Source organism: Rhinopithecus bieti, unplaced genomic scaffold (assembly GCF_001698545.2).
Source record: "Rhinopithecus bieti isolate Rb0 unplaced genomic scaffold, ASM169854v2 scaffold_10612, whole genome shotgun sequence".
NCBI lineage: Eukaryota > Metazoa > Chordata > Mammalia > Primates > Cercopithecidae > Rhinopithecus > Rhinopithecus bieti.
The window spans coordinates 1802885-1826306 of NW_016806990.1; the positions used below are offsets into that span (position 1 = coordinate 1802885).

Here is a 23422-nt window from a genome sequence, read left to right on the forward strand (position 1 = left end):
TTTTTTTTGAGACAGAATCTTGCTCTGTCACCCAAGCTGGAGTGCACTGGCACAGCCATAGCTCACTGCAGCTTCAAACTCCTGAGCTCATGCAATTCGCCCGTCTCAGCCTCCCGAATAGATAGGACTACAGGCGCACACCACCATGCATGGCAGATTGGCTGATATAAAAAATGTTTTGTAGAGATGGGGTCTCACTATGTTGCCTAGGCTGGTGTCAAGCTCCGAGCCTCAAGAGATCCTCCCGCCTCAGCCTCCCAAAGTGCTGAGATCTGTTTCTTTCTTTAAGAATTATTTCTGCAAACAAATACAAGTAAGTGCCACATCTAAATATGCATCACCAGACCACTAGAAACTCTTGAAAGTCCGCATTAGAGATTTAGAATGTGTATCAATACCTTGGTAATATCTGACTTCATGACTTCCTCTAATTGCTCCTTTAACTGAGCTGTCTCAGATTTAGGGACATAATTTTGCTCTTCACTCCTTGCAACCTGCTGTTTAAGTTTTTTATTCTCATTTTTTACTTCGTTGATTTGCTGCTGAAGTTTTATATTCTTAGCTCTTTCATTTTCAGACATAAATTGCAAATTTTTAACCTGAGTGAGCAATTTCTCAAGTCTAGATTTCAGTTTCTGTCTTTCTTCCAGGTTTTCCTTGTTACGTTTCTGGAATTCCTCCTGTAAAGACAAGAACTCTTGCTCTTGGGTCTCTTTTTCCCGTTTCAACAAGTCCAAAGCAGAAGCTGTGGCCTTTTCCTGTTCTTTTTTGAGTTGTAGTCTCTCTACCTCTTCCTCTTTCTTGCTTAAGGTTTTGTCCATCTCTAAATACTGACTTATAGATTTATTTTTTTGTTGCATTTCAGTCATGTACCTTTCCTGTAAACGCACATAATTAGCCTTGATCTTCTCAAATTGAAGCTGTAACATTTCCTTTTCATTCCTGGATTCCTGAAGATGTTTTTGGGTGTTAGCTAAAATCTCTTGCAAATTCTGCAATGTCTTTTTGGTATCACTTTTCTCTAGGATTACTTTGTATTTGTCTTCAATTAATTCTTCAACATTCTCCTTTAGCTTATTGATGACATCAATGAACACTTGCTATTTGGTAATCTTCATCTGTAGTTCTTTAACCCTCTTCTCTAAATACAGGTTACTACACTGGAGTTCTTGGATTTGCGCCTCCTGCCTTCTGTTCATATGTTTTAATTTCTGCAAGATTTCATTTAAAGCCATGTCCTCTTGAACAGGTTGTAAGCTTTCAGCACTTTGCTCCATGTCAGGCATCTCACAGTTCTCCCGAGATGCTTTACTCCTCCAGGAGATGCCTGCCGAAGACCAAGTTGAGACAATTTCTGGCCTCTCCATACCCTCTGCTGTGACTTCCTTTGCATAACTGACTGACATCTCAGGAATCTCCCCATAATTCTGTATTTCTTTCGAAGGAACTGCAGTCTGTAAATTATAATAAACAAAGTAAGTGTGAATGAGTAGAAAGATCATGAACTTTCAAGTCACATAGGGCTGGCCTTGAATTCTGTTAGTAGATCCCCTATTTGGTTTCCTCCACTATAAAGTAACGATACTACCTACTTCCAATAATAATGCCTATTAACAAAAGTTAATACCTATGTATTAATTGCTAAATGTTTGTACAGCACCTAACAGCACAGCAGAGCACAGGCAGTAGGTATATGACAGATATATATCCCATTTACTTTGACAAAAGGAAAATTAAACTTTTATCCTCTTACCATTTTCTATCATGCAAACTTCCCTGCACACATATAAGATGCTTTGACTTCAAATGAATTCAGACAAATAAATCTATCAATTACCTTATAGACTGCAAGGTCTCTCTCTCTCTCTCTTTTTTTTTTTTTTTTTTTTTTTACATTTTATTATTGGGCCAAAAGTTTGGATTTTTAGGGAAGGTCTCTTCTCTTTTGAATATTTTTTTTTCCACATTTAGACTATTTTCTAATTATTCTGTGACTCTTAGGAACATCAGAATGGCAGAAGAACATGCCTCATGATTGACTTTATGCTGACGATACAGGTTTCAGGGAGGTTACAAAAGGACAACAGGCTGGGCAAGGCGGCTCACGCCTGTAATCCCAGCACTTTGGGAGGCCGAGGTGGGTAGATCACTTGTGGTCAGGAGTTTGAGACCAGCCTGGCCAACATGGTAAAACCCATCTCTGCCCAAAATACAAAAATTAGCCAAGCGTGGTGGCACATGCCTGTAATCCCAGCTACTCAGGAAGCTGAGTGAGGCAGAAGAATCACTTGAACATAGGAGGTGGAAGTTGCAGTGAGCTGAGATTGCACCACTGCACTCCAGCCCGGGCGACAGAGCGAGACTCTGTCTCAAAAAATAGTAATAATAAAATAAACAAAAATAAAAAAGACAGTACATTGTGGCAAGAAATGGTGAAATGAATATGACATTAAAAACCCAGGGCCAGGTGCGGTGGCTCATGCTTGTAATCCCAGCACTTTGGGAGGCTGAGGTGGGCGGATCATGAGGTCAGGAGATCAAGACCATCCTGGCCAACATGGTGAAACCCCATCTCTACTAAAAATACAAAAATTAGCCGGCTCTGGCAGTGCACGCCTGTAGTCCCAGCTACTCAGGAGGCTGAGGCAGGAGAATTGCTTGAACCCTGGAGGCAGAGGCCGCAGTGAGCCGAGATGGTGCCACTGCACTCCAGCCTGGGCAACAGAGCGAGACTCCACTCAGAAAAACAACAAACAAACAAAAAGCGAAGCCCAGGCCAGGCACAGTGGCTCATACCTGTAATCCCAACACTTTGGGAGCCCAAGGTGAGAGGATCCCTTGAGGCCAGGAGTTCGAGACCAGCCTGGGTAACATAGTGAGACCCTATCTCTACAAAAAAATATTTTAAAAATTAGTCAGGTGTCGGGGCACGTGCCTGTAGTCCTAGCTCTTTCGGAAGCTGAGGCAGGAGGATTTCTCGTGGGCCATGATCACGCTGCTCTCCAATCTGAGTAACAGAGCAAGACCTCATATGTAAAAAATAAATAAATAAAAACCCAGTAACAGGTAGTGGTGCGCTGTATAATTCTGTGGAATTTAGAGACAAGGACTTCTGTATTTTGTTTTTTGAGTTCGTCCTTCTGCAGAACCTTGCATCTTAATGGTTTTTCATTGTTCTGGGATAAAGATAACTATCATTACTGAGACCTACAAGGCCCTAATATCTTGCTCTTGATATCTACTATGGTTTAAATGCATTCCCTAAAGTTCATGTGCCAGAAGCTTAATCCCCAATGCAACAGTGTTGGAAGATGGGGCCTAGTAAGAGGTGAATAAAAATGACTAAATGTTGTTATCACAGGAGTGTGTTAGTTATTACAAGTGGATTTATTACAAAAGTGAGTTGGGGGCTGCACAGTGGCTCACACCTGTAATCTCAGCACTTTGGGAGGCTGAGGTGGGTGGATCACAAAGTCAGGAGATTGAGACCATCCTGGCTAACACTGTGAAATGCTGTCTCTACTAAAAATACAAAAAATTAGCTGGGCGTGGTGGCACATGCCTGCAATCCCAGCTACTCGGAAGGGTGAAGCAGGAGAATCGCTCGAACCCAGGAGGTGGAGGTGGCAGTGAGCCAAGATGGCGCCACTGCACTCCATCCTGGGCAACACAGCGAGAATCCATCTCAAAATAAATAAATACATAAATACATAAATAAATAAATAAAAGTGAGTTCGGCCTCCACTTGCTCCCTTGATCTCACCCTCTTTTGCCCCTCCACCTCCCATCATGAAATGACAGCACAGAGACCCTCGTGTGATGTTGGCACCATGGACCTAGCCTCCAGAACCGTGAGCCAGATAAATTTCTATTCATTATAAATTGCCCAGTCTGTGATATAGTTGCAGCAGTATGAAATGAACTAAAGCAGTAGCTGGCCCGCACCACCTGTCTTCATCTGCTATGCCCCTCCTCCTTCCTCCAACTCTGATCTTCCTGGACTCAGGGCTTCCTTCAGGTCCCAGTAGGTACCATGCTTCCTGCGGCCACAGGATTTGCAAACATTATTCCTTCTGTGTGGCATGTTCTCCTACCCCTAGCTGCCTAATTCACTCCTACTCATCCTTTACAGCTCAGCTCAATGATCATTTCTTCAGGGATGCCTTCCCCAGACTCCCTGATCAGGGTTGTATCCTAATCATAGATGCCCATCCTACTTATATTTGCAGCACTTATCATAGTTGCAAGTTTATACGTTAACTTTATATAGCATCATAGCATATGTAGTAACTTTATATAACATGCTCTACATATACTTTGTATGTAACTTTATTCACATAACTTACTGATCTTATCATAGTTGCAAGTTCACATTTATTTGTGTGATTATTTGATTAATGACTACCTCCTCTAGTAGGATGTTGTTTTCATGAGGACAAGAACTACATCTTTTTGTCTGTTTTCTAACCATTACCTAATACGTAGTACAGACCTGGCATGTAATAGATGCCTAAAAGTATCTTTTGACTGAATGGAAAATGGCTAAATGCAATGGAAAGAGGAAAGAACAATCTTGAGAAACCCTATTTAGGCTGATTTTTTAAATGTTGTTTTCCAGAAATCAACATGGACAAATGAAGTTCTTTTTTTTTTTTTTTTTGAGACAGAGTCTCGCTCTGTCGCCCAGGCTGGAGTGCAGTGGCCGGATCTCAGCTCATTGCAAGCTCCACCTCCCGAGTTTGCGCCATTCTCCAGCCTCAGCCTCCCGAGTAGCTGGGACTACAGGCACCTGCCAACACGCCCGGCTATTTTTTTTTTTTTTTTTTTTAGTAGAGACGTGTTAGCCAGGATGGTCTCGATCTCCTGACCTCACGATCCGCCCATCTCGGCCTCCCAAAGCAAATAAGTTTCAAGTGCTGTCATCTACTTTCAAAAAAATGAAAATGCTCATACTTGTAAATAAGGCTTTATAGTCATAGTGTTTCCCATCAAACTCACATTGAAAAGGTATTATTGGCCAGGTGTGGTAGCTCACACCTGTAATCCCAGCACTTTGGGAAGCCAAGGCGGGTGGATCATTTGAGGTTAGTAGTTCAAGATCAGCCTGGCCAACATGGTGAAACTCCGTCTCTACTAAAAATACAAAAAAAAAATTAGCCAGGTGTGGTGGCACATGCCTGTAATCCCAGCTATGCAGAAGGCTGCAGCAGGAGAATCGTTTGAATCCAGGAAGCAGAGGTTGCAGTGAGCCAAGATCATGCCACTGCACTCCAGCCTGGGCAACAGAGTGAGACTCCGTATCAAAAACAAAACAAAACAACAAAAAAAAGAGAAAAGGTATTACTTATACTATTCTTGAATTTTATCTATTTTCCCATACCAATTCCTAGTATTTTTAATTTTTTTGTTCAGAAAGTACAGAGAATATATACTGTCGGTATCTTCAGTGCTCTGAGGATACTACATGTGTGCTCGGAATCAATAACCAAATGATAAACTAATATTTTCACTTTAGTAGAAAAATTAGTATTTTTTGCTTGTCAATAGAAATCCAATAGGACAGACAAATCTTGTTTTTCTTGAAAAATTAATTAGTGCTTCAGTACTCCTTCCTCTTCTTAACCTTTCCATTACTGTGAACTCTGCTACTGCCAGCCAGTTTGATTCAACAAATATAAAAGCTTATTATATTCAGGTTGCTCTGTCTACACAGCAGTCATTCTTTTGTTTCTTTACTTCTCTAATACACTTGCTTTCGATGAAAAAAATTATAGTTAAAAAAGCTTATTACATTCAAGGAACCATATAGACGCTGTGGTGCATGAGAGGGTAAGACAAGAGTCCTGAGCCTTAGAGAAATTACCATTTGGTAGAGCTAATCCTCAAGTATGGACTTGAGGATTATTTTTTTTACCAGAAAAATTTATTTCTGAATTGGCTAAGATCTCAGAATGCATTTTCCCCGGAGAAGCAAAGTCCCTCATGCTAACTGGGTGATTTAGCACTACTTGGAAAAGTCTCAGATTATATATATATAATTTTTTTTAACGAATCCTTTAATACTCCACAGGCTTTACTGACTATCACAATCGTACCTCCCTCTGCTTTATAATTAACTCTCAGATGAACTAGGTTAGAACTATTCTCTTTATAAATGGTTTTACAATATTATTGTGTACACTTTCCTTACACAAGAAGCTTGGAGGTTGGCTAGGGTTGAGGGCAGATTCCTTGGCAGTACTTTTAGCCAGTGATTTTTCTGGAAATTTCAGGGTCTCTCCACTGCAGTGGATTAGAGGCGGGCTTCTAGAAGGAGGCTGTCTAAAATACTCGTTACCAAGTTGGTCTGTATTTGCAGAAACACTAGTTTCCACTGGATTTTCTTCCTTAAATGAGTCTTGCTTTATATTGTTGTCTTTTGCATAATTATAAACTTGACTTTGAAATTCTGGTTTCTCTGTCATTTCATCATCAAATGCTTCTACCCAGTGAAATTTGCAAACGGTGTCAAATTGTTTCAAGGAAGATATGCTGATGGTGTCAACTGGCTGAGTTAGTACATTCTTTGAGTAATTTTCAATGTTGTTGTCTCATAAGAAAGAGAAAGAAGGAAATAAAAATGAGTACACCATGAACTTGGATAGTAACAGTTATATTTATATTTATCAAATAAACTGCTGTAGCCACTTACAAATTATATAATATTTCAACCTTATTTACTGTGTGAATTTTAGCATGGTTTTATGCTAGCAAACAAAACAAAACTTTTACATGGGGAAAGAAGTCCCCAAATGACTGCTACAAAAAAGTTTGTTATATGTTAATTCTGGTCAAATACAATTACAATAAATTTCAAGATATCTTCAAAATTATTTTGTTGTACTATAATTTTAAGATGTTTTAAATTATAAAATGTTTCAAAAGGACAGGGATAGTATAATAGAAAACACATATAAACTTGCTTAATCTCACAAAAATCCCTTGATGTCAGTACTGTTATTATCCCTATTTTAAAGATAAGGAAACTGAAGTATAAGAGATGTTAAAGTCACTTGTCTAAGGTCACAGACCTGATAAGCAGTGCTGCTGAGATTCTAGACTACTACTTCTAAATGCTATGCTGTACTATTTTTCAATATGACGAATTATGCAGGTGCAATGTTTTTTAAAATCAGAAGCAAAAAACAATCAACATAATCATTATCAACATAATCATTCCCAAATAATAAAGTTCCCAGATTTACTCATTTTGTGACACCCTTAATGTCTTCGTACTTTTTTTCACAGTACCTCTGGACCAAAGGAATATTTAAGTTCCATTTAGTAAATAATTAAGTTCAAACTAGTATTTGTCCTAAGTTATTAGCTGTTTGAAAATACACATAAACTAAAAGAAAAATATAATATTTTATTCTTAAACAACCACACTTTACTACTTGGATGTACACTGTGAGGCATCGTACAGCACCTCAAACTGTGGAATCAGATTGGAGACCACCACTCTCACTTCCTATTCCACAATGATTTTCATGCAGGACTTGCTTTTTATTATAGCAACCTCCAAAAACCTACCTTTACAAATAAGACATCATAGGAAGGACTATAGTATGGGTTTATAGTAAAAACTACAGCTAACAGATTGTGGGGGTCTGATAGATGTCCAGTGTCACTGTTTCCCTCAAACTCCAAAATACTCTCCAACACTTCAGGTGAATGATTAATATATAGTATTGTTTTATGTGCTTTTATATTTTACATAAATACCATATCACTATATGTACATCCATATAAAAGTCTTGGACGCAATGGTTTATACCTGTAATCCTAGCACTTTGGGAGGCTGAGGTGGGTGGATCACCTGAGGTCAGGAGTTTGAGATCAGCCTGGCCAACATGGTGAAACCCCGTCTCTACTAAAAATACAAAAAGTAGTGGGGTGTGGTGGTGCACGCCTGTAATCCCAGCTACTCAGGAGGCTCAGGCAGGAGAACCACTTGAACCTGGGTGACGGAGGTTGCATTAAGCTGAGATCATGTCACTGCACTCCAGCCTGGGTGACAGTGCAAGACTCCATCTCAAAAAAAAAAAAAAAAAAGTCTTTATTTCACACAAAATTTTGCTTTCAAAGCTTAGCCATATAAATACATATATATGTAGTTCACTATACTGAAAGATTACGCTTTATTCCTTTCTTGTTGGCTATTTAAGTTGCTTCTAATTTTGCCCTTAAAAATAGCATTGCAGTGAACATGTTTCCTTCTATGCCAATGTAAAAATTTTTGTCTAGGCTCTGAGGATACACCTCGAAGTGAAATTGCTGTATTATAGAAAATACATATCTTCAACTTTACTAGATATTGCAAAGTTACTCTCCAAAGTGTTTGTACCAACTTATGCTTCTACCAGTAGCCTCAGGGTTCCTTTGCTCTACGCATCCCTCCAAAACATGTCAAATTCATATGTATGAAATGGTATTTTACTGTGATCTTCTTAATGTACATCCTTTCATGTATTTAATGGTCTTACATGTTTCGTTTCCTTTTCTGTGATCTGCTTGTTGTATACTGTTATGGGCTCAATTGTGTGCCCCTAAAATTCATATGCTGAAGCTCTAACCCCCAGTACCTTAAAATATGACTCTTACTTGTAGATATGGCCTTTAAAAAAGTAATTGAGCTTAAAAGAGGTCACAAGGGTAGGCCCTAATCCAGTATGACCAACGTCCTTGTAAGAGGAGGAAGAGACAACAGGAAGGCGTACACACAAAGACAAAAGGTCATGGGAGACACCGCAAGAAGCTGGCCATCTGCAAGCCACGGAGAGAGGCCTCAGGAGAAAGCAACCGTGCTGGCACCTTGATCCTGGACTGCCAGCCTCTAAGAATGAGAAAATTAATTTCTGTTGTTTACACAACCCAGTTTGTGGTGTTTTGTTATGGCAGCCCTAGCAAACTACTAATACATATACTTTCCCTGTTTTTCTATTATGTGATTTTTTTTTTTTTTTTTTTGAGACAGAGTCTCTGTCGCCCAGGCAGGAGTGCTGTGGCACGATCTCGGCTCATTGCGACCTCAACCTCCTGGGTTCAAGCGATCCTCATGCCTCAGCCTCCCAAGTAGCTAGGATTAGAAGCATGCACCATCATGCCCAGCTAATTTTTTTATTTTTATTTTATGGGATTCCACCATGTTGGCCAGGCTGGTCTTGAACTCCTGACCTCATGTGATCTGCCCACCTCGGCCTCCCGAAGTGCTGGGATTACATGTGTGAGCCACCATGGCTGGCCTGAGTTATGTGACTTTTTCTTTTTTTTTTTTTTTGAGACAGAGTCTCGCTCTGTCACCCAGGCTGGAGTGCAGTGGCGCTATCTCGGCTCACTGCAAGCTCTGCCTCCTGGGTTCATGCCATTCTCCTTTCTCAGCCTCCCGAGTAGCTGGGACTACAGGTGCCCACCACCACACGCGGCTAATTTTGTATTTTAGTAGAGACAGGGTTTCACCGTGTTAGCCAGGATGGTCTTGATCTCCTGATCTCATGATCCGCCCATCGTGGCCTCCCAAAGTGCTGGGATTACAGGTGTGAGCCACCGCGCCCAGCTGTTATGTGCCTTTTTCTAAGTGACTTGTAGTTTAGATACCAAATCTTTTGTCAATTATATATATTGCATGTATCTTCAGTCCATGCTTTTTACTTTATTATACTTTGGCCATACAGACGTTTTCTTAATGTAGTCAATGCATCGACTATGGATTGCAATTCTCTTGTCTTTTTTTGTGAGACGGAGTCTCACTCTATCACCCAGGTTGAAGTCAGTGGCGCAATCTCAGTTCACTGCAAACTTCGCCTCCCGGATTCAAGCAATTCTCCTGTTTCACCCTTCCGAGTAGCTGGGACTACTGGCACGTGCACTATGCCCAGCTAATTTTTGTATTTTTAGTAGAAGCGGGGTTTCACCATATTGGCCAGGCTGGGTTTGAACTCCTGACCTCCTGATCCGCTTGCCTCAGCCTCCCAGAGTGCTGGGATTACAGGCATAAGCTACTGTGCCTCACTCTGCATTTATCGTGTCTCAAGAAATCTTAGGCTGAGCGTGGTGGCTCATGCCTGTAATCCCAGCACCTTGGGAGGCCGGGGCGGGTGGATCACAAGGTCAGGGGTTCAAGACCAGCCTGGCCAACATGGTGAAACCCTGTTTCTACAAAAATACAAAACAAAAATTAGCCAGACATAGTGGCAGGCGCCTGTAGTCTCATTACTCAGGAGGCTGAGGCAGGAGAATAGTTTGAACCCGGAAGGTGGAGGTTGCAGTGAGCCGAGATCCCTCCACTGTACTCCAGCCTGGGTGACAGAGCAAGACCCCATCTCAAAAAAGAAAAGAAAAGAAAAGAAAAGAAATCTTTTCTGTTGTCATAAAGGCATTTGATATGGTTTGGCTCTGTGTTCCCATCCAAATCGCATCTCCAATTGTAATCCCCATGTATTGAGGGAGGGACCTGGTGGGAGGCAATTAAATCATGGGGACGGTTTTCCCCATGCCGTTCCTGTGATAGTGAGTTCTCACAAGATCTGATGGTTTTAAAGTGTTTGGCAGTTCCCCTACCCCTCCTGTCATCATTTAAGACGTGCCTTGCTTCCTGTTTGTCTTCTGCCGTGATTCTGTTTCCTGAGGCCTCCCAAGGCATGTGGAACTGTGATCCAATTAAACTTCTTTTCTTTATAAATTACCCAGTCTTGGGTAGTTCTTTACGGCAGGGTGAAAACAGACTAATACAGCATTTTCTACACTTCTTTTATAAGTTAGAACTTTGCAGTTCACATGTAGGTCTTTATCCACATGGACTTTATTCTGTATTTGGTGTGAGGTTAAGGTTCTAATCATTTCCTACATTGAGAGAGCCAACTGTTCCAGCACAACCAAATGAACTCCCCCACTGGTTTATAATGACACCTCTATCAAATACCACGTGTCCTCATACATAAATGGGTCTACTTTGTCTTTTATTTATTCCAGTGGTTTGTTACCCTTCTGCCTATAATACATCATTATCATTATAATTACTATAACTAATAACTCTTGTAATCTAGCAGGATAAGTCTCCACATTCTTTTTCAAAATTGTATTGGGTATTTTTTTTAACTTTTTCACTTCTGAATGGGAATGTTAGGATTAAGGTAGGATACACGAAATTGCATTAATTAATAGACTTCAGGAAAACTGACATCTTTACAATCTGAACATGAAACATTTAATTATTTATTATGGCCTCCAGGAAAGTTTTATAATATTTTTTAATGGAAATCTTACACTTTTGTTAGATTTATTCTTAGGTAACTTAGTTTGTGCTGCTACTGATAATAGTAAGTTTTATGAATTACTGTTTTACATCTGTTGTTGCTAGTACATTGGAATGCTATTGGTTTTCTAATATTAATTTTATATCTAGCTTTCTTCTAAACTTTATTAGTTTTAATAGCTCATCTGTAGGTGCTTATGACTTTTCTATATAGAAAAGTACATATGTGCAAATAATGATAATTACTTCATTACTTCTCTTCCTTTCTAATTCTTATAGCACTTATTTTTCTTTCTTTCTTTTTTTTTTTTTTTGAGACGGGGTCTTGCTCTGTCGCCCAGGCTGGAGTGCAGTGGCGCCATCTTGGCTCACTGCAAACTCTGCCTCCTGGGTTCACGCCATTCTCCTGCCTCAGCCTCCCTAGTAGCTGGGACTACAGACCACCATGCTCAGCTAATTTTTTGTATTTTTAGTAGAGACAGGGTTTCACCACGTTAGTCAGGATGGTCTCGATCTCCTGACCTCGTGATCCGCCCGCCTCGGCAGTACTTATATTTCTTATACCTGCATGTGTTAAATTCCATAATTTCAATAAGCCTTGTCAAACCTTTTCATTTTAGCATTACTTACAAGTATTAAAAATAAAGACATTTGTATACAGCATTTAGATTTGCTTTAATAAACATGATCAATGTAGGGCCCGGTGTGGTGGCTCACACCTGTAATCCCAACACTTTGGGACACCGAGGCAGGAGACTCGCTTGAGCCCAGGAATTTGAGACCAGCCTGGGTAGCATAGTGAGATCCATTTCAAAAACAAAACCAAAAACATGATCAAAGTATCTCATTATATGATTAATTAAATCCTAAATAGCTTTCATGTATCAATTTAGGATTAGAATAACAGATTTGGGGTTACATAAACACACAGTTCTCTTTTTTTTTTTTTTTTTTTTTGAGAGAGGGTCTCACTGTGGTTGTCCATGCTGCAGTACAGTGGCGTGATCTCAGCTCACTGCAGTCTCAGCCTCCTGGGCTCAGGTAATTCTCCCATCTAGGCCTCCAAAGTGGCTAGGACTACGATGCCTGGCTAAGTTTTTGTATTTTTAGTACAGGTGGGGTCATGTTGCCCAATCTGATCTCAAACTAGTGAACTCAAGCAATCCTTCTGCCTTGATCCCCCAAAGAGCTGGGATTACAGGTATGAGCCACTGTACCTGTTGCTTTTTGTTTTGTTTTGTTTGAGACGGAGTTTCGTTCTTGTTGCCCAGGCTGGAGCGCAATGGTGCAATCTCAGCTCACTGCAACCTCCACCTCCTGGGTTCAAGGGAGTCTCCTGCATCAGCCTCCCGAGTAGCTGGGATTACAGGCATGCACCACTATGCCCAGCTAATTTTGTATTTTTAGTAGAGACGGGGTTTCTCCATGTTGGTCAGGCTGGTCTTGAACTCCCGACCTCAGGTGATCCACTTGCCTAGGCCTCCCAAAGTGCTGGGATTACAGGCATGAGCCACTGTGCCTGGCCCTTTTTTCTTTTTTTTCTTAAGAGACAGGTTCTCCTTCTGTTGCCCACTGGAGTGCAATGATATGATAATAGCTCATAACAGCCGTGGACTTCCTGGCTCAAGCAATCCTCCCACCTTGGCCTTCCAAAGCACTGGGATTATAGGTATGATCTACCACAGCCAACCTCAATACACATTTAAAGATACTTGTATAGTAGAAAATTTTTGTGTCTGAGACTGGGACTTGATCACGGCTCATTCATTTAAAGCTACACAATCCTGGGCAAGTTACTCTCTGAGTCTTATTTTCCTTATCTGTAAAATGAAGGTAAAAACAGCCATTATTTCAATTTTTTTAAATCCTTATTTCAATAAGATTGTGGATTAAGTGTGATGATATATACAAAGTGCTTAGCACAATACCTGGCTATTGTTATTATCACAGAACACAAAAAAAATGTTTCTCTCTTTTGCAAATTGCTAACAAGTAGATACTTGCCATTTAACAAATTGTCTAGTGTGCCATAAGCATCTTCACCAAGTGTGGATTCATACTCATTTTCCCTTTCAAAATTCTTTATTTCATTCTGTATTAATAAAAAAGGCATTAATACTTCAAGCAAACATCATAAGCTTCTTCTAAAGGTATTTGCACATTGTTATGTAATTCTGCTATTAGAATATTTCATTACCCAGGTAGAATGTGCTTTCTAGTATCTTTCCCCAGCATATATTTGGCTCCCTTTTAGTAAAACTATGCTAACAGAGTCCCAATATTAAATAACAAAAGCTTGCTATTTTAATATTTTGGTTTTTTGGTAAGTCAAATCATATGACTATAAACTTAGGGATACATGATAGCATATTTATATATTGATAATTCTTTGACGTTTATTAAATCTAGTCTAAACAGCATTAAGATGGTTGTTATTCTAGTCTTTCAACACTGAAGATATATGAAACAGGCATATATCTGTGATGTATTTTTATGAATTCCTGTTTAGAGGAATCAGATGTCACTGACTATCAAATGTTTAGAACAACATTCATGAAGATATTGGGACATTACAATCTTTTATTTTGTAATAAAGGGAGCTAGGCATTTTCATGAAGACAGGAAAGTTGTCATTTACATGCAGGGTGCTGTCAATGACATTATGAATGACAACTGATTTGCATACTGACATTAAGTGGAAGATGCATTAGACGACAAGTCAGGTTCCTTGGGCTCTTGTCCTGCCTCTGTGCCTGAATTGTTGTGGTCATGTCCCCTGGCTGCACTCCTGGGACTTCATGAGGCCAGAAAGGATCAGTTTTAACGCTGTGTAAAAATGTACCTTGCTCTCTCGCCCAGGCTGGAGTGCAGTGGCGTGATCTTGGCTCACTGTAACCTCCACCTCCCGGGTTCAAGTGATTCTCCTGTCTCAGCCTCCAGAGTAACCGGGATTACAGGTGTTCGCTTCCATGCCTGGCTAATTTTTATAGTTTTAGCAGAGATGGGGTCTCACCATGTTGCCCAGGCTGGTCAAAATGTATCTTACGCTAGTGAAACTGGGAAAACCATACCCTGTGTTCCCTTCCTTTCTGTGTCCACTTAAGATTGTTTTATTGTTCCTTATATTTTTGAAGAAATTTTCATATGGAAGACAATGTGAATTCTGAATACATCTGAGCCTCCCGGAACTTATAAGCAATGCACACCTGAGGCAAGTCACAAGTGGTACTGGTGGTTTCCATACAGATGGGAGAATCTGAAAGCATTATGCCTTGAGAAAGATTGCTGACATTCATGGTATCCGATTCTGACATGCTTTCTACTTTTTTATGAGAAGTATCCACTTCAAAACACAGGATCTGAAGGTGATGGCCAAAATATGTGATAGTCCTTGCTCATAACTGTTGAATAATGGAAGGCTTCTTCAAAAAAAAAAAAATTGGGTCTATTAGTAGGTGCAAACCAAAAGCTTTTCCCTATTCCTCTTCTCATTAAGTAGCAAAGTTCACTGCCCTTGTTTGAAATGTCATTTGTCAAGTTATTAGAAAAATTAAAAATTTTAGTCTACCATAATTTGATATAGTAGTAAATACTGATTTGGAGAAAAACAAATAGTATTGGCTACTATCCAATAATTCCCTAGGCGGCTTTGGACCTAGAAGGCAAAGGGATCGCTATGTTATTTAATCAAAGGATATTTACAAAATATTATCAGAGACCTATTAGTTTCCACAAAATGCTGGATTTCTATTTACTTGATACCTGTCACTTGAACACCTCACTACCAAGTCAAATACAGCATTGTAACTCAGTTTTCCCTCCTCACTTTCCTATACTGCGCCTATTCCCTCAGGTACCTGTGTTTGCAAATTGGAGTTGTCGTGGCATCCCTCTACCTCATCATCCATGGCTATTCAGATACCAAGTCTCATCCATGTCTCCTTTAAAAAAGGCTTTCAGGGCCAGGTGTGGTGGCTCACGCCTGTAATCCCAGTACTTTGGGAGACCAAGGCGGGCGGATCACAAGGTCAGGAGATCGAGACCATCCTGGCTAACCCTGTCTCTACTAAAAATACAAAAAATTAGCTGGGCATGGTAGCAGGCGCCTGTAGTCCCAGCTACTCAGGAGGCTGAGGCAGGAGAATGGTGTGAACCCGGGAGGCGGAGCTTGCAGTGAGTCGAGATGAAGCCAATGCACTCCAGCCTGGGTGACAGAGCGAGACTCCGTCTCAAAAAAAGAAAAAAGTCTTTCAGTAACCTGTACTTTCTTTCCATCCCGTGTTGCCACACTGGTCCACATTCTCCTGACTTCCTCAGGCCTGTCCGGGGCTGAGTGGAAAGGATGGCCACTCACATTGAGTCTATAAATTCTTCTTGTCCTTCCATGCCATCCATAGCCTGGAGTGACATTACCTACCCAGTACTCCCCTGCTCTACTCAGATCAGGCTAATTTCCCCGCAAACAGATAATGTTCCTTACGAATTAAGCTTCAGTCATCTGCCCTGGCACGTGCTTCTGTCCGAAAACCTTCCGGTCTACCCATTTATCTATTTTCAAAATTCCTACAATGTCTTCAGCCTCTAAATCTCTATCTTACAATTCAGTACTTGGTGATTTCGTTTACTGTTTTAGAGCTTCACCACTGTTTCAAGGGTATTAGTGTTTGTATTTACAGATCACAAATGTCTTAAGAGGAGTAGACTTACGGCTTTCCAATATCCCCTACTGCAAATGGACCGGTGCTGTCTACACAGCAAACATTGATTGAATAAAACCTGCATTCTAATGATTTATTTCTATCAAGCTCTCTCAATTTATAGTCATTACTCATCTGCCTGGATTCTTTTATTGAATGTCTGAATGAATAGTTTATTGAAAATTAGTTGTTTTCAAACCTATGCATCACTCCGTAAAAGACAAAAAAGTAAGCCAAGCAGACTAGTCAGGATCAGTGAAAGGCCCAACTTCATGCTCACCTTTCCCTTGTCTTTCAAATAATGCCACCTGGATTGTGGTGAGATCTGAAAAATTCTTGCTTTGTTTTCTCAATGCAAAAAAGCGCAAAGGACTTGTTTCTTAAGTTTTCTTGTTTGTGAACCCAGCACTTCCGATTACATTTCTACAACTTTGTTCATCCCTCATATGGCACTGCACAATCTGCCAGTTTCCCTTTTTAATTTAAAGTTAGGCTATTTTTTCCATCTTTCATTTGTCCTTACAGGTTTATGTTGGATTTTTAACATATTTATCAAATGTTTGAATAGATGTTCCAGACATTCTAAAGCTGTTTTAGGATAGGAGTTAAAAGAGGTGTCACGGGCGTCACTGGCAAAACTATAATTTTGTTTAAAAGCTTTTCAGTTGTACGACAAACTTTACCTTTTAAAAGCACTTATCTCATTCATTTTCACCTCAAAACGAGACACCAAACTTTTTAAGACACAAAAGTGTGCTCACTTCCAGGATCCATAGAGTTTCTTGGACCCACGCTACGGACCTGGCGCTCCCTCCCTCTGCACCGGGTTTTGTGGCAGGGAGAACGCTTTCCAACCTCCTCCACCGAGGACTCTCACAAACTCGCAATGGAGCTCCCGGAGTGCTCGAACGCCCCTGTGTGACGTCCGCCCGCGCCGGGGGATCTCCGCGGGGACGGGCGCAGCCCGCAAGGCCCGAACCACTGTGGGTGCCGCGGGGAACGGCCTCGGGTCTGTCTTCCCAAAGAGTGGTGAAGTTAGGAGGGTACGACCCCCTAGGCCGAACAGCCTGTGGGCTAGCTGGCGCCTCCTGCCGCAGTAAACACAAAGTAGGGAAAAGAAACGAAAACTCGGAGAAGAAACGGCCAGCACGGGCCTCGCCGGGCCAGCTACTCAACACGCCTGCCCGAGAGCACGGAACACCCACAAGCCGATACACCCCGCCATTCAGAGCGAGCTCCGGACTCTCAGCCCGGCGCAGGGGCAGGACTTCCGCTAAAGCCAGACTTCCGGGCGAGGCGGCGCTGGGCTTCCGGTTGGGGTGGCAGGGTGGTGGATCTGTTGGTCCCGTTTTCCCGTAGCACGTGGTGGCCACTGTTGGCTTCTGAATGCTTTGCAAGGCGGAGATCCACGCCGAGGCCGTTGGATCGGCCGTGGGTACATCCGTCTGAGCCGTTCCTGTCCCAGCGCAGAGCGGCGGCCTCCGGCGGCGCCCTCCAGCCATGGACTACCGGCGTTTTCTTATGAGCCGGGTGGTCCCCGGGCAGTTCGACGACGCGGACTCCTCTGACAGGTAGGCGGCTGTACAGTGTGCCCTGGCTCTGGTTACTGCTCTCACCTTGTCCGCCCCCTTGGGGCGTGGATTCTTGTTTGTAGTTTAGAGGGAGACTAGTGGTTCATCACTCAGCGTCTCTCTTGACAACCTTTTGCCTGTTTCTGCATCCCAGCCGGGTCTTTCTCGCAGTTCACGCGGCAGTTAGTGAAAGCCGCTTGTCAAGGGAGTCTGCGGTTTTCAGGTCAGTTAGCGTCACTGGAAGGCAGAGTTGGGATAGCGATTTGGAAACATGGGTTTTTGCGCTTTAACCACATTTAGCGTTCAACAAATACTAAGCACTTAATATGTACCACGTTCTGTCCTGGGCACTGGAGATGATGATGAACAAGACGAACCAGCTTCCGGCGCTGTCATGGAACTTTACCTTCTACGTGAAAGAGAGGGCATACCATTTAAAAACCAAATAATGATGTAGACTATGCAAATCGTTTAATATACCAAGTGCTGACTGAATGGGTAGGGAAAGGTTAAGTCCAGATTTGAATGACAAGGAGCTAATCTTGGCAAGAGCAGAGGGAACAGCATTTCACACAGAAGGGACAGCAAGAGCAAAGGCCCCGAGGCCAGAGTGCCTAGAGCACAGTGGAGGTAGTTGAGAAGATTGGTAGGGTGATGATAGAGAAGTAAGAAGGGGGGCCAGATCATGGAGACCCTTACAAGTGATGGCGAAAAGTTCAGATATTAATCTGGGTCTTACGGAAAGCCATAGGAGGGATTTTAGCAGAAGAATGACATTATTTAGTGATTTAAAGGAATCATTCTTCTATGTAGATGATGTTCATGGAGGGTGGGAGTGGAACAGAGAGAACAGTTTAAAAGTAATAAGGTAATCAGATTCAAAGATGGTGGGGACTAGAGCTCAGATCCTGAAGATATGTCTTGGAGGTAGAAGTGGCAGGGTTTGTTGGTAGATTGGACGTGGGGTCTGGGGAAGGAGGAATGAAGGATAACTCCTGCCTAAAAGCAAAATGAAACATATTGGAGTTATTTTGGAATTCCAAGAAAACAGTTTGTACTTTATGTTTACAGTCAGGATTCATTACATGTAGATTTTATTAATTATTGGGGATGTTTTAAATAAATATATGTATGGTAACTGCTTTCTGTGTGTCCGATCTAGTCTTAGGTGGTAGGGAGGCATTGGTAAACACCCTCCTGAATGACACAGAGCTTGCACCCTAGCAGGGGATACCGATATTATTAAATAATTAGACTATTTGTATTCGAATTGGGTAAGTAGTGCAAAGGAGAAGTGGGTGAAAAATAGGGAAGACTTCCTTGAACAAGTGATAGTGAGCTGATACCTGATGGATGAGTGGGGGTTAGCCAGAGAAAGAGGAAGGGCATTCTGGTTTTATAGTTACAGAGAAGTGTACAAAAAGCCTTAGGGAAGAAGTTAAGCAGCAGAAGAAACACAGCCAGCACAGCTGGTGGGTAGTTAATGGTAATGAGAGGGCACTAATTTACCATCCACCCCAGGGTATTGTAAGGATACACCAGTGATTTTCCATCAGGGAACATGTTGCCATCCCAACTTCTACCCAGGGGACTTTTGGCAATTTCTGGAGACGTTTTTATTTGTCACAACTCGGGGTGGTGGTGCATTAGTGGCATCTGGTAGGTAGAGGCCAGAGAGATGCTGCTAAACATCTTACAATGCAGAAGACACTCCCCCACAATGAAGAGCTATCTGGCAAAGTTATAACTTTAATATGCCACTCTAGGCAATTATATATCAATCTATGGAGCATATGTGTGAAGTCCTGGTAAATAGCAAGTGTTTGATGATTATCTGTTCTCTCCCTCCACATGTCCATGGGGAGCCCTCAGCCATGGCTAATTAATAAATTGGATTAATAATCTGACTTTACTTAAAGTTATGTATGTTTTTCAGGTGGTATCTCATATTACCAGCTGCTTTTTATGGTTTCTGTCCTTATTCTGTACGTGAGAGGTAAAAACTGAATTTGGCCTCTGTTGAATTTGGCCTGCAGATATGTTTTGTTGGTATGCACAGTTATTTGTAAAAATTGACTATGCCAATGAAGGGATAGATTTTACACAGAAATCCAGACTTATAGCTTCTCTTGAAAAATTAAGATCTGGTAACACTAGGCCTGAATTCTAATATGGCAAAAAAGAAAAAAAACAAAAACAAAAAGCCCTTACTAGTTGTGCTCCCTTTACCTTGGATCTTTTCTCCCAGTTTGCCAGTCCCCGCTTCTATCATGCAGCCTGCTTCACTCATTTGTAGTGCCTGGCCCCTGTATTCACCATGTCTTCCCATCGTGAACAGGGTTGATTTGGATTTCTTTGTGGGACAAAAATCTTGATGTAACTTTCTTTTGTTGCAAAGTGTTATCGAGTTCAAAGTAAGGCTGCCTTAGCCTTATTCCCAAATTTTTTGTCAGAAAGCTTTTTTTTTTTTTAATTACAATTTTTTTTTAGAGACAGGGTTGCCCAAGCTGGAGTACAGTGGCACAATCATGGCTCACTGCAGCCGTGAACCCCTGGGCTCAAGCAATCCTATGGCCTCAGCCTCCCAAGTAGCTGGGATCAAAGGTATGAGCCATTGCACCAGCCTTTTTTGCCCCTCTCTCTTTTTTCTTCTTTTACAGAAAGATTTTCCTCTCTCTCTGAAAGCAGCTCTGTGAATCATTTTCCTAGAGTCAAGTCTGGTATACTGGTCTGAGTTGTGTGTTCAACAGAGAAGATAACAATGTAATTTCTAAGTTCACCAAAGCAGAAGCAGATTTAACACTTGATGTGCTTCTTCAATAGTAGGATTTGGGCATGGAGAATGAGTAAACAACTGCAACAGAACTGGAAAACAGGAGAACATGGTTTTAGGGAGATGGAGCTTATCAGAAGGTGTATTGTATATAAATATATAATCTATTTTAGATTTATCAATATTTTAATATCTGACATCATAAATATGTGAGATCAGTTAGGGTATGTGGAAATATTGTTATGAAATAATAAAACATTGTTATTTCTAGTGAAAACAGAGACTTGAAGACAGTCAAAGAGAAGGATGACATTCTGTTTGAAAACCTTCAAGACAATGTGAATGAGAATGGTGAAGGTGAAATAGAAGATGAGGAGGAGCAGGGTTATGATGATGATGACGGTTGGGACTGGGATGAAGGAGTTGGAAAATTCACTAAGGGTTATGTCTGGAATGGAGGAAGCAACCCGCAGGTATTTTATAAAGGATCCTGCACATCTTTATGTAGTCTGCTTAGGTCTTCTTTTTTAAAAGGCTGTTTTGTGATTCTGAAATTGAATAACTAAAAGCTTTTCTTCATGTTATGCTGTCCTGTAGCCTCAGCCTTTACTGGTTTTCACTTTTCATCCTTTTTACATTTCTGTTAATTTCCTGGGTGTGGATTCGTTCCAAAATCTGTAAATTTAAGAAGAGTTATTTAAGGTTTCATAAGACTGTGAGCTTAAAATCTTCATGGGAAAGGGCACGAATTGGCAGTTTACTACAAATAGTTAAGAAACATGGTAAAAAAAAGTTCAGCCTCATTAGTAACTAAAGAAATGCGGATTAAATTTGTAGAGATGCCATTTTTTCACCTATGAAACTGTTAAAGACAAAACCTATCATTGATGGTCGAGTAAATAGGTACACTTACTTGTAGGATAAGCTGGTATGTGATAAAAACTTTTAAAGCTTCAAAATACTTTGACTTAGCAATTCTGTGAGTGTGCCAAGACTTAGTTACAAGAATGCTCCTCCAGGATTGTTTATGGTAGAGGAACGTTGGAAACAACCTTAAACTGGATTAAACCTGCTATGGGAATGATTCGCACAATGAGGCATTATACAGCCATAAAAGATGTCGTAATGGAAGACTGTATTAATGAGATAGGAATATGTTTATGATTATTTACCATGTACAAAAAACAAGTTACCAAACCACGTACAGCTGCTTCTCATACTGGAAGTACCAAGTGTGTTCAGAGTTTGTAAGGCCATAGGATTAACATGGTACATCTTCCTGGAGCATAAAGGTTAATCCAACAGTCTTCCTTTGACTATTGAAACAGCTGTATTGGCTGGGTGCAGTGGCTCACACCTATAATCCCAGCACTTTGGGAGGCCAAGTGGCGGGGATCACCTGAGGTCAGGAGTTTGAGACCAGTCTGGCCAACATGGTGAAACCCTGTCTCCACTAAAAACACAAAAATCAGCCAGGCATGGTGGCGGGCACCTGTAATCCCAGCTACTTGGGAGGCTGAGGGTGGAGAATCGCCTGAACCCAGGAGGCAGAGGTTGCAGTGAGCCAAGATCATGCCACGGCACTCCAGCCTGGGCAACAGAGTGAGACTCTGTCTCTAAAAAACAGCAACAATAAAATGGCTGTATCATGGACCAGAATGTATGCATTTTAAAATAACCACATTGTGAGTAACAAGAGATTTCACATTGTCATATCGTCTTGTTTTGGTGACTCCCTTGTTGATTCGTAATGCAGCTTTGAGCAATTTCATTATTTAAGTTTGTGCATGGCACCAGTTTAAGTGCTAAGCCCCATACTTAATATTTCCCTCTCTTGAGACATTGGGCCCAAAATGAAATTCTGAACCAGCTTAATGTTGGTCTTAGCTCTTTATTATAAACTTTAGGGGTAAATGAACATTCTCAAATTTTAAGTCGATAAACCAGTCAAATTAGAAAACTACATTTAATTTTAATCTGTTACTTACAATAAGAGGAATCATAGAGAAGTTTAAAAAATGGATTATGCAGACTCCTTTAGTCATTAATTTTAACCTGTTTCAAAAACTCTCTAAAAATTTTTTTGAGCCAATTTGATTGACTCTTACCTTTCCTTAAGATACTCCTCTAAGTATTGATGCTTTAGTAACTAATTATGAACTAAGGAAATGGGATGATGAATCTTAGGTTTGTATTTCAACTAGTGCCTTAGACTCTGGAATTCTCTTCTAGGCAAATCAACAGACCTCCGACAGCAGTTCAGCCAAAATGTCTACTCCAGCAGACAAGGTCTTACGGAAATTTGAGAATAAAATTAATTTAGGTGAGTTTGCAAAATACATCACTGGGCTAAGAGGACATTTTTCTAAAACCATGAAGTGTTGTATAATTTTATTAGATTAAGAAATGAAGGCTTACCATGGTGGCTCACGCCTGTAATCCCACCACTTTGGGAGGCTGAGGTGGGTGGATCACCTGAGGTCAGGAGTTTGAGACCAGCCTGACCAACATAGTGAAACCCTATCTCTACTAAAAATACAAAATTAGCTGGGCGTGGTGGCACATGCCTATAATCCCAGCTACTTGGGAGGCTGAGGCAGGAGAATCACTTGAACCTGGGAGGTGGAGGTTGAGATGAGCCAAGATGCGCCATTGCACTCCAGCCTGGACAATAAGAGCAAAACTCCATCTCAAAAAAAAAGAAAAGAAAAAAGAAATGAATGTATTCAAGTGTTACTGACTCAATAGTGTTTACAGAACATTAAAATCTTAGTAATTTAAAAACATAACCTTAGGAAAAGACTTAAATTTATGCTATTTTGGTTGTTTTCCCCTTGCCATAGGAATGTAATGTTACAAAAACCCATTTAAGTTGTTGTTTGTTCTGTTTTAGGTGTTTTTTTTGAGACAGGGTCTCACTCTGTCACCCAGGCTAGAGTGCAGTGGCACTATCTTGGCTCACTGCAACCTCGATTTCTGGGGTTCAGGCAGTCCTCCCACTTTAGCCTCCCAAGTAGCTAGGACCGCAGGTGCACACCACCACACCTGGCTAATTTCTGTGTTCTGTAGAGACGGGATTTCTCCATGT

General features: G+C 41.1%; 2 protein-coding genes across 3 annotated transcripts in view; one reads left to right on the forward strand and one right to left on the reverse strand.

Annotated features, from left to right (window-relative positions):
* CAGE1 (cancer antigen 1) overlaps positions 1-14715 on the reverse strand; it is a 61677-nt gene extending 46962 nt beyond the window's left edge. The window contains 5 exon segments of the mRNA XM_017879613.1: positions 399-1454; positions 6186-6589; positions 13298-13385; positions 14500-14644; positions 14646-14715. Of these exon segments, the coding sequence (XP_017735102.1) occupies positions 399-1454; positions 6186-6589; positions 13298-13385; positions 14500-14644; positions 14646-14692 (1740 nt within the window). The 5' untranslated portion in view covers positions 14693-14715.
* Positions 14716-16894: 2179 nt separating this feature from the next.
* The window catches only part of RIOK1 (RIO kinase 1), a 32490-nt gene continuing 25962 nt past the window's right edge, over positions 16895-23422 (forward strand). The window contains exons 1-3 of one of the 2 annotated variants that reach the window (XM_017879610.1): positions 16895-17561; positions 20606-20807; positions 22567-22657. In XM_017879610.1, coding sequence (XP_017735099.1) covers positions 17491-17561; positions 20606-20807; positions 22567-22657 — 364 coding nt within the window. In that variant the 5' untranslated portion in view covers positions 16895-17490. The remainder of the gene's footprint in view (positions 17562-20605; positions 20808-22566; positions 22658-23422) is intronic. The other variant, XM_017879611.1, reaches the window with a different exon arrangement.